General features: G+C 44.5%; 1 protein-coding gene across 1 annotated transcript in view; it reads left to right on the top strand.

Annotated features, from left to right (window-relative positions):
- Positions 1 to 527: 527 nt before the first annotated feature.
- LOC126282058 (lutropin-choriogonadotropic hormone receptor-like) overlaps positions 528 to 12,430 on the top strand; it is an 800,001-nt gene continuing 788,098 nt past the window's right edge. The window contains exon 1 of the mRNA XM_049981496.1: positions 528 to 593. Within this exon, the coding sequence (XP_049837453.1) occupies positions 550 to 593 (44 nt within the window). The 5' untranslated portion in view covers positions 528 to 549. The remainder of the gene's footprint in view (positions 594 to 12,430) is intronic.

A 12,430-nucleotide genomic window follows, 5' to 3' on the forward strand; every position in this document is an offset into this window, starting at 1 on the left:
CTCTGTAGCAGCTGTTATAAGTTATTGAACCATTATGAATAAGAGGGTCGATCTTAAAAGTAGGTACTTTGGCCATGAGGGTCTGAGGTAACAGTTCATTTTGGAAAAGGTGTCACTTGTCCAAAATAGTTTGGGGATCCCTGGTTAACATATTATATGAGACATTTGCAGTATGACACACAAAAAGAAAAAGTTTGAATTAATATTGTTAATTTTTCCTAGATGCTAGTAGTGACAGCTATGGTTTAGATGAAGAGTCACTAATAATGTTCACAGACTTCATGCAGCTTTCTGATTAACAGTACAACAAATATGTATCTCTTTCTTAATAACTACATAATTTTAAGACATAACTTACGAAGAATGCCGTGTTCTGCCAGTCCTCTCCCCCCTCCCCCACCCCTCTCTCTCTCTTTGTAATACACACACAGTATCTAGTATCATTTTAACTGTAATTACCGTTTTGTGGAGGTACTTGTGCTGTGAAATTTATTGAGCCGATGTTTCCCTTTTCGTTTCAGAGATCTCAGCGGCAACAACATCACAGACATGAGGGCCGAGACATTGTCTCAGGTTCCAGAGTTGGAGGAGCTGTGAGTACCACATTATCGTTACTCATCAATGCCGTGACTGTACTTCAGTGCTATTTTTTCTTTCTTATCGCAAGAAGAGAAAGGAGTAAAATAGCGCCATTAAGTCTAAAATTAAGACCTCTCTCCGAGAACTTAATCACGAGGCAATTACCAGCTTTGCTAATGCCGTGGTGTAGATAACCTAGCGGCGACTTGAGCTACCTACGGAGATGCAATCATATGTTTTAGATAGAAGATCAGTTAAATCAGAGCCAAGGTGAACTGCAGAATTACAGAAAGAAAAAAAAACGAAAGAAACAAGATGCAGGACAAGAAGATGAAGCTGAAAGACAGAGAGGTCAAGGATTTAGAGAAGTATATGGTGACTGTAAATTCGCGTGCATCTAGAAGTAATCAAGTACGTTTTATTTCATAACCTCACACATATCGCTTATAACATAAACGCTGAATAGTTGTCCTGTTCAGCAATGCAAACACGAACATGTTTATCATATTTCAACCTACTTTTGTGAGTCACGTTGAAATTGCTGTTGTTAATCTCCATTTTTATGTTAATTTCTAATTCCGCTGGTGTATGCCGTCTATTCTTATATGCTCTTTAAGATAGCCCCAAATAGTGAAGTTTGGAGAATTTAGATTGGGAGAATGTGAGAGCTATAATCCTTTAGAGATGATTCACTCACAAAACACTGGAAGCGAAGGAAGCGTGAGTGCGGACGACCCCAGAATTTCCATTAGCAACGAATATGTACTCCCAGGCAGAGCATTTTGTACCTCGTGATGTCCACCATAATATGACAAGTCTTATTCTGCGATTTCATTCTATGCACCTCTCTGAGGGAAAATGTCACGTCATCTGTTAGCGGCCTACTTATTGAACAATTCCTTTCCGATCTTGATCTGTATCTTCGTAATGATGGTGCCGCAACACACTAGAGTGCCTCCCGTAAAAAAAAAAATCCTCCTCTAAGATTGTGACTTCGTTACAGTTTTCGCTGTACGACAATCTTTGAGACAACTATCCCCTTCCGGTGCTACTGTCATTCCATTCCTTCCCCCCCCCCCCCCCCACCAAAAAGGCTGGGTTCCCATAAGATACAACTGGCCATTGTACGCTTCACGGTGATCCTCGGAATCCGCCCAGTAGATCTGAGGGTAAGATGTCATGCAGCCTCTTATGGGTTACGTAAAAAGGTTGACGAAAGTCGAGGGAACCTTTGTCCAAAGGGTAACATTCAAGGCCAAACTCCTGAAAAAAGCAGAAAAAAAATTAAAAAACTTCATTAATGTGTGCATTTCTCATGCACCTGACACGCTATACATCAAAGCATTACCGTGAGATTGATCAGTGGAACACGTAACTAACTAACTAACTAACCAACGGGAAAGTAGGTACCTGGCAGAATGGTTGGCGTAACAGTGAAACAAGTCGTGGACCTTATCAACCATTCATGTGTTATAGAAAACGCCGAGGGCTCGCCATATAAACCCTAGTCAAGGCATGGCAAATTTTCTAAAGCAATACAGTCCAGTTTACCTGTACAGCTTCAACAGATACAGTGGCGTCTGTCAGTGTGGTCTTAGACGTACACTTTCCCACATTATCCTCACCTTTGACAGAATTAGGGAACCAGTAGAGACTAACCACTGTACGAATTTATAAGAAATAACATATGACAGACAATAATAGACTATGTTGCTGATAGCATTTCCCAGCATGAAAGTACAAATTTGCTACCGTACGGCAATCACAAAATCCGTCACATCCGTCACGGTATCTTCATAGGAGTGTCAACAGGGATAACAAAGTGCTAACGAATCCATCTAGTGTTGTGGAAGATGTGAATGAATGTTGAGTTACAGAATGTCTGTGTGTGACCAAGATCACTGTGAGACAATACGCAGAAATTGCAGTACCACATCAGTCCAACATTTGCGCACCTTCCATTTCTACCTTGGCTATGGAAACAACGAAGTGCACACAGGAGGGAGGTTCGTAACACATAAAATTAAAAAAAAAAAAAAAGCCAAAACAGTCTCAATGTTTTTCCAAGACTGATTTCGAACACAAAACAATAATAATAAATATTATAAAAGTGATTACTGGAGCATAAAAATAATGATAATGTGCTCTGATACCATTCCATAACATATTCACTTTCATATATAAACTAGCCCCTGTAGCTGCTCCCATGTATGTTTTCAACACACCTCCTCCTCCCTCTCTCTGTGTCCATCTCTTCCTCCCTCTCTGTCCACCTCATCATCTCTGTCAATTTCTTCATCTTCTCCTCCCTTCTCTTTGTTCATTTCCTCTACTCCCTTTCTCTGACCATATCCTCTACCCCAACTCCCCTTGACAATATTCTTCTCTCTTTCCATCTCTGCTTCCTCCTCTTCTTTTTCATCTCAACCTGTCTCTGGCCATACTATTTGGCTCATGTAGCCCCTGCAACACAGTTATATGAGACAGGCTGATACTACTCCCAAAACACATCTGCCATCTGGGGTTGGCTAGACAAAAGGAGCTTGAAAATCATTTATTTGCCTCCTACGTATCCATTGTGTGTAGTCCAAAATTTGGAAATAATTCATGAAGACATGCTGCAGTACTTCATGTACTATGGGAGTGGACAGCCATCATGTTGGTAACACAGATTCAGCTAGTCTGTGGGGGAGCATCTTCTAGCATGCATGGAAAATAGTCTGTTAGGAGGCTGCAATACTTCTGCATTTTCAGTGTTCCATCTATGAAAAATGGGACTATGAGCTGATGGTTCATGCCACGAAGCAAAGCAGTTCCACGAAGCAGGACAACACTACTCCAAGATGACATGCCTCTCACACAATGCAGCTTGGAGATTTGGGCCAAAAACTCCATTTCTTGCCCCTGACATGTAGGCTACATTGCAAAGCAATTTGTTTTGGCAGGTCGAAACTGCTCCCATGCAACATATCTGTCATGTGGGGCAGCCCATACATCATATTATTTCTATTTTTATGCTGATATGTAAATTTGTAACCAATCAAAATACACTCCTGGAAATGGAAAAAAGAACACATTGACACCGGTGTGTCAGACCCACCATACTTGCTCCGGACACTGCGAGAGGGCTGTACAAGCAATGATCACACGCACGGCACAGCGGACACACCAGGAACCGCGGTGTTGGCCGTCGAATGGCGCTAGCTGCGCAGCATTTGTGCACCGCCGCCGTCAGTGTCAGCCAGTTTGCCGTAGCATACGGAGCTCCATCGCAGTCTTTAACACTGGTAGCATGCCGCGACAGCGTGGACGTAAACCGTATGTGCAGTTGACGGACTTTGAGCGAGGGCGTATAGTGGGCATGCGGGAGGCCGTGTGGACGTACCGCCGAATTGCTCAACACTTGGGGCGTCAGGTCTCCACAGTACATCGATGTTGTCGCCAGTGGTCGGCGGAAGGTGCACGTGCCCGTTGACCTGGGACCGGACCGCAGTGACGCACGGATGCACGCCAAGACCGTAGGATCCTACGCAGTGCCGTAGGGGACCGCACCGCCACTTCCCAGCAAATTAGGGACACTGTTGCTCCTGGGGTATCGGCGAGGACCATTCGCAACCGTCTCCATGAAGCTGGGCTGCGGTCCCGCACACCGTTAGGCCGTCTTCCGCTCACGCCCCAACATCGTGCAGCCCGCCTACAGTGGGGTCGCGACAGGCGTGAATGGAGGGACGAATGGAGACGTGTTGTCTTCAGCGATGAGAGTCGCTTCTGCCTTGGTGCCAATGATGGTCGTATCCGTGTTTGGCGCCGTGCAGGTGAGCGCCACAATCAGGACTGCATACGACCGAGGCACACAGGGCCAACACCCGGCATCATGGTGTGGGGAGCGATCTCCTACACTGGCCGTACAGCTCTGGTGATCGTCGAGGAGACAGTGAATAGTGCACGGTACATCCAAACCGTCATCGAACCCATCGTTCTACCATTCCTAGACCGGCAAGGGAACTTGCTGTTCCAACAGGACAATGCACGTCCGCATGTATCCCGTGCCACCCAACGTGCTCTACAAGGTGTAAGTCAACTACCCTGGCCAGCAAGATCTCCGGATCTGTCCCCCATTGAGCGTGTTCGGGACTGGATGAAGCGTCGTCTCACGCGGTCTGCACGTCCAGCACGAACGCTGGTCCAACTGAGGCGCCAGGTGGAAATGGCATGGCAAGCCGTTCCACAGGACTACATCCAGCATCTCTACGATCGTCTCCATGGGAGAATAGCAGCCTGCATTGCTGCGAATGGTGGATATACACTGTACTAGTGCCGACATTGTGCATGCTCTGTTGCCTGTGTCTATGTGTCTGTGGTTCTGTCAGTGTGATCATGTGACGTATCTGACCCCAGGAATGTATCAATAAAGTTTCCCCTTCCTGGGACAATGAATTCACGGTGTTCTTATTTCAATTTCCAGGAGTGTATGTAACAAGTTTAAAAATTATTAAAACATGACCTATTATACATACAGAAAGAGTTGGTGTCATGGAAGTAAGACAACTAAGTTGTACATCTTTGCTATTACAATTATCTCATCTCCATCAGAGTATCGACACATTTGTCAGAGATATCTCTTCTGCAATTATCTGCACTGCTGCACCTGCTATCCCCCTTTCTGCTGGCTGGTGCCGTGGTGGATGAAAGACACTCAAACAGCTATTCAGGAGCATCGAAAGGCCCTGCAACATCTCAAATGACATCCATTACGCATAGTCCTTATCGTTCTTAAGTGATACTGTGCAAAGAATCACAACCTAATTAAAAGCAATAGAAAGGAACTCTGGGATTGTTACATCTCTTCCTCAGAAAGATAAGTTTTTATGCAGTTGCGGCCGAAGTCCCATAGTCTAAGAAGCCGTTAAAGATCGACAAGAGTTCTGGGTTCGCCCCTTTTTGCTGAATACCTCACGACCACTGTGAGAGAGCGTCATTGTCCAATATACACCCAGCTACATATTGAATGTGTAAAACAGAAGTTGCAGATGTATCTCTGTACTCTACCCATGTAACCCTGAACTACATAAAGAAACTTTTACTGACTGAGGGCTACCTCAGAGTCTTCTAAATTCTTGAGTCATTTCATATCATGTTATTTAACATCTAGATGTGACCCACAAACTTCATCCAATCAGCTTTTCCTTCAGAGTGGAAGGTTACAGTCATCTTAATTCTTAAAATAGGCAAAGCCCAACGTCCATCGATAGCTAACGACCTATTATCCCAACAGAGGTCCCTTTGTCCCCCATCAGTGTGATTTCAGAGATGGGCAATCCGCAACTGTCCATCTGATTACATTGGAAACAGCAGTCCATCAGGCATCAGCAGTCCGTTGCAGGTTGCACAGAGAAGACAGACGTCTGAACATTATGAATGGAACGTCAGAGAATGTTCACGTCTCAGACGTACTGTCCCACTGGCTCTACAAGACAATAGAACAGCTATGTTTCGGGCAGTGTCATGTGCGAATGCCGGATGTATACCATCGTTATGTAAGGTAATTTGAGGTTTGCTCAATATAGGAACAGTACCTCCAGCCCACATTCCAGTCCTACACTCAACATTTCGGTGAGAGATACGTCTTTCAAGATGACAGTGTTGCAATACACTGCACCTACACCATGAACACCTTCCTCCAGCTACCAGAAATCAACCGAATGTCTGTTGAAGCAAATCCTGTCGAATATGTTTGAGTCCCATGGAGATTTGCAGAAATTCTCCTTACATAGTGGATAACGTAATGAGGGCCACAGTTTAAGAGTGGCATAAGCCTGAGCACAGATGTGTTGGTCACCTTGTAGGCAGCATTTGCAAGGAGATCCAAGAATAAATTTATTCGTGGTTAGGTTTTGGGAGTCACAATTCCTTACTTTCTTCCCCATGCTTCTCTCGAAAATTTAATGTGCCGTCACTCCTCCTTTTCACACAACATAGTTCCCTAGAATTTACTAATAATAACGTATGTAGGGTGTTTGACTATTATAGATACAAACGGAAGGCGTTAGTAGAGGACACTATAACTATCAAATAATCCTAACAAACAAAGGTCACGAAACCAATGCTTTTCCCAGTACGACATACTAAAACTGAGTACAGGAACATGTAACACAATTCCCGAGGGTCCAAACTGCACGTTTGAGACTGTTTGTTCCAAATCTGAACATGTGTAAAAAATCTAAAATCTAAATATCGCACGCTGCACAGTCATTGTATCAATATTTGCAACTTGTTTAAAGACTTTTGTCCGTCACTTCTCAAGTCCCGTAGATGTTAAGCGTTGAACTTTGTATATTGATAGCACTTTTGTTTTCCGAAACTGTGTGTACGATGTGAATTTCAGTTACAATGTTTCTGACACAGATGTTTATGTGTCATGTAGGTCACACTGTACTAAAATAAAATACGCAGAAGCAGTCGTATTATACTGTGGTAAATGAGTAATTTTTTTTTTACTCTAGGAACACTGGGAAGAAACAATGTTCATTTAATAGTATGTTGCAGGATGAAACAGAGCTTCATTGTGGATGATCATAATCACACAATTTACATACACTGCTCAGCCAGAGCATTATGGCTACCCACCTAATAGCCTGTAAGCCCACCTTCGGAACGAATAATAACGTGTGTTCACTTCTACTCTGCCCAGCATTAAGGTCTGATGTTAGTTCCAGCACACTTCACCGCCTGTACTGTTTTATCACTCTGCCCAGCCTACGACGTCGGGCATTTGTAATGATTATGATGACGATGATGATGATGTTGGTTTGTGGGGCGCTCAACATCGAGATCACCAGCGCCCATACAGTTCCAATCTCACAACTTACCGAATGGTAATGAGATGATAAGGACAACACAAACACCCATGCCCCAGGCGGAGAACATTGTTGCAACGGGCGGGGGGGGGGGGGGGGGGGGGCTACCTCACGACTTCTGGACGTGGTTTCACCATGGTTTCGCCACGTGTTAAGACACTCACAACAGCACTCCTCGAACACCCAACAAGACGTACAGTTCCCGAAATACTCGTGCCGAGATTCCATTCCATCACAATATGCTCTCGGTCAGACTCGTATCACGCGGCTCCTCCATTCTACACATGGACAGCACCGTGCGTGTGTCTGAATAGCAGTCATTCCACGCCAGGTGGATGGATTTTTATAGGTCCATAAGTTTTCAGTAGATCGGTGGTCATACTGTTTTGGCTGATCAGTGTAAGTGTCTGGAAATAATCAGCTTAAACAGTTCACTTTCTCCCAACTGTGAACACTATACGCCTTACTGACGACGGTTCTGGACAAAACAAGAACCTACTCATGATGGGCATGGCCAGTAGGTTGTTGGCAGCCGAAGGTGGTGATTTTTCCAGAGCCCGGCCACTTGTATATGTCTCTAGTTTGAGTTTTGGGTCGTTTCCTGTCCTCCACTTTATGTTACTTGCTCTGTTAAAATATGATTCTCAACTTGCAGTACAGAACACTTTATTAACTGCAAAAGATCACAATGATGTTTGTCCCAGAAACAACAACTAAATGATTGTCGATAGTCACTTGAGAATAACAAATACAAAGTTCATTGGCATTATACTGTCGGGCGTGAAATGTCATTCCTTATGGCTGTTGGGCGGTGTCCGTGGGGGGACCACGCCACCGGGTGTAGCGTAGCGAGCAGAGAAGAGCGGACAGTCCTGGCTTGCGTCCCTTGGCAAACAGTACAGCTGGCTCTTAGTCGCTGTGAAACTTATCCGCCACTTCGCTGCCCTATCCTGAACAGGCTCCCTGAAAGCGTCAGTGTATGATTAGCGACCAAACACTTGTCGTAAGGACTCTGGTGTTGTCTGTGAAAACTTCCCGAACAACTTGAAGCACCCTGACTGGGTCCTAGGTGTAGACCGACTAGAGGACCAGCCCATGGACGATCCTTGTGGGTCACCTGCCTCGATGCGTTGGACGGTAGAGGTGGCCTTCCTATTTGGACTACGACTGTCATGTCCTGAAGATAAGTTTTATAAGCTAAACATAGTGGCGATGGACCTCGAAGACGAAAAGGGTGTACAATCGCGGTCAGACGCTCGCTTCACATCCAAAACGAGACCGCCACAGTATTCCCGATAATTGAAGGCGGTCGCTATCTCTTCAACTTCTCGAAGGATTTGGAGTGTGGTTGAGTGTCCATCTCTGAATCGAAACGTTCCGGAGGTAGAAGCCCATAGTACCAGGATTCGCTCAAAAATCTTGCTGAGAAAGGGAAGTAGGCTAATCGGCAGATAGTTCTAGGAATCGGCTCTGTTTTCGCCTGGCCTCGGAATACCAACAATGTGACTTCCATGGCTGAGGGTACGGCGTCAGCCTCCCGGAACACCGGGCTGGCGGCTATGCTTTGCCTTATGTACTCAGCCGGCGTTAGTACGTTTTCGACCACGTGATGTGCCGATTATGTTCGTCTTCGACAGCGCCGCCGTCAGTTTCCTGGTATGCGTGCTGCTTGGGGGCAGAGCTGATGCCCTCTATTGGATCCTGTAACGAACGCTTTACAAAGATACTGTTTGTATACAGCGCCGTGTCGTGACATGTGATGCCTGTCTTCCATGAATACACCATCTCCGGAAGAGGAACACTTGGAGCGACGGGTAGGCAATCGTGCAGTGTGGAGACGTCGTACTGGCAGCCGACTTACGCTGCCTAGTGGCTGATATACAACAGGTCGTATTGAGAAAAGAATTCGCAGACAGGAAATAAATCTAAAACCGCAGGATTACCTAGGTATAGTTCAGAATTTTGGAACTGTGATCCATCCCAGTGGATTGTCTGTTTGGAGAAAGGAAGTATGAAACCTCTAGGAAGTTGGCACTTCAACTTAGCCCCATGAAAAGAGTCCTCATTCACTGAAGCGAAGCAACAATTACTATTCAGGGTGAAACAAGATACGTTACAGAGCATGGAGCGCCAAAGCGTGATTTCAGAACAGGCGGATGCGTTAAGGAGATGCTTAATGAACCTCTGACTTTTAAGCGTACCACGTAAGTAAGCACTTTGGCACCAAGTGGGAGATCAACCCAGTTTAAATTTTACAAAGAACTACCGCAGTCTTGCAAGTTTAATGTAATACAAGAGGAAAGAGAATATGATGATGAACCAGTCAATGACAAATATGCTATTTAATCACATTCTTCAATAAAGCAATGTTTTGTACCCCATAATTTGGCACTTTAAATTTGTTTTCAGCTGTAGAATAAGTTTGCGATTAAGAAATATTATATTAATTATGCAAAATATATCACACGAATAACCATGAATTTTTAAACATTTTTGAAATTTTATTAAGGAAGGAAGTCCTTGTTTGGTTCAGATTATAATATGAATTACAGTTAATTTTCAATAATAACAAATGTATTATAAATTATTAGACCTAAATATATCACAAGGTGACGCGAAAATCCTTCTAAATTTTTAAAAATGTCGAATCTAAACACCTTCAGCCCTCTAAATTTCGAATTTTTATCTTATTTGAGCAACCAGTTTCAGCGCGTGATATCTTATGCCGTCTTCAAGGCGCATGACCAGCGTGTACCAAAAATCCCATCTCTGGTTCAGTCAAAACATGGGCCAGTATTAAGTGACTGGTATCAGTGGATTTCTTCTTAAGGCAGCTATACCTTCAATGATCACGTGCTGACTACATTTAATAATTTTATAGAGAATACTCGAGGTCCCGCAACCATCTGTACAAAGATGAACTTAAGAAGATTCCTGAATTTTGTTCGAGAAAGCAACATGTTTTTCATTTCAAATGTTATGGATTACAATTTTCATTTATAAAAATACTCGTTTGTTAAATATACACTTTAATAAGAAAAAATATTCTAAATTGTACTCGGAGAAGCAACCTCTATTCCTTAACTGAATATTAATTAGATGAAATGGGGTTTTACATGCGAGACCTGTTCCCATTTCACTTATTATATTGTCAAATACTTTGAAGCACTCTAGCTTAAATTGCTTCACACCAGTCCTCAGCTGACAGAAATTGGAAAAAACGGAAGCCATCCGTCAAATAGAATATTTTCTTCAATTCCTACTCATCGACCTTTGATATCCTACACTACAGCAGCGAAAAGCAGCAAATACCCCTTTGTTGTACAAGAGTTAACTGTGTAGGCGGCAACTGTATCAACCCAGCGCACTGTTGACACACAAACCTTCTGACACCTGTTCCGTAGTAGTCATTTCTTTGTGACGATACTTGGACGAAATGACACCAACAAAAGAGTGCGTTTACAGTCCCAGCGATGAAAATTGTTCTTCTCACAGACAGAAGATAGGAAAGTGAGGGACAGGAGTACTGCCCCGGGGAAGTTCTTAAATTGACTTTCTTGTTGTGTCAGGTTTACACCCTTCCATGCCTGCACCCTTGACGAGACCCTGTCTCGCTACGGCCTCGGTACGGCGCTGATCTAACATACGAGGGGCGTTCAATAATCAATGCAACACACTTTTTTCTGAAAGCAGGTTGGTTTTATTCAGGATTCCAATACACCATATTATTGCCCATTCTTTTGGCTACGGAACTCTGTTTTTCAACATAATCTCCGTTGAATGCGACGGTCTTAACGCTACCTTACTGGGAGGGCCAGTATGTCTGCATGGTACCACACTTCTGGTTGATGTCGGAGCCAACGTCTTGCTGCATCATAACCTCTCCATCGCCCACATATTGCTTCCCAAAATGTTGAAATGTGTGTGAAAATCTTATGGGGCTCAACTGCTATGGTCATCAGTCCCTAAGCTTACACACTAATTAACCTAAATTATCGTAAGGACAAACACACATCAATGCCCGAGGGAGGACTCGAACCTCAGCCGGGACCAGCTGCACAGTCCAAGAATGTAGCGCCTCAGACCGCGGCGTTGCTCCCCAGGGAGTGCATCTTTCATTGGGCCAAAGGGATGGAAATCGTAAGGTGCGAGATCCGCGCTGTAGGATGGATGAGGAAGAACAGTCTAGAGAAATTTTGTGAGCCTCTTTGGTGAACAGACTTGTTTGAGGCCCTGTATTATCGTATAGAAGTGGGTTTGCACTTTTGTGGCGACTAACTCATTGAGTTGTTTCTTCAGTGTCCTGAAGGAAGCACAGTACACTTAAGTATTGATTGTTGGACCGTGGGAGAGGACATTAAACAGAGTAACCCCATCAGAGTCCCACAAGACTGTCGCCATGACTTTATGGGCTGAAGCTTTGAACTTTTTCTTCGGAGGAGGGATGACGTCGTGCCGATCAATGGGTTGCCGCGTTTTGTTTCCGGTTCGAAGTGGTGAACCCATGTTTCATCGCCTAAGGCGAAGTTCGACAAAAAGAAAGTTGTCACGATCAGCCTCGTAGTCGTTCGGTCTAGGGCGCCTTGCCGCGGTTCGCGTCCTGTCGGAGGTTCGAGTCCTCTCTGGGACATGGATATGTGTGTCGCCCTTGGCGTAAGTTAGTTTAAGTATTGTGCAATCCTAGGGACCGATGACCTCAGCAGTTGGTCCCATAGGGACCAAACCAGAAATTTCCAAATTTTCAGCCCCGTAATGCGCAAGCAACTTCACACTGATGGTCTTTCGTTGCCCTTTATTGACTTCTCATAGGTGACGAGGAATCCTGTGGGCACACACTTTGAGTACCCAACTGATGGACGAGAGTGTCAGCACTATCAACAAAGACGTCGAGTTGAGCAGCGGGGTGTTCGACTGAGATTCGTCAATGACCTCGAATGGGAGTGTCGGCAACTCCAACACTGCATGAGTCACAGCTGTGTTCGGGCGGCCGGCAC

This window comes from Schistocerca gregaria, chromosome 7, assembly GCF_023897955.1.
Source record: "Schistocerca gregaria isolate iqSchGreg1 chromosome 7, iqSchGreg1.2, whole genome shotgun sequence".
Classification (NCBI taxonomy): Eukaryota; Metazoa; Arthropoda; class Insecta; order Orthoptera; family Acrididae; genus Schistocerca; species Schistocerca gregaria.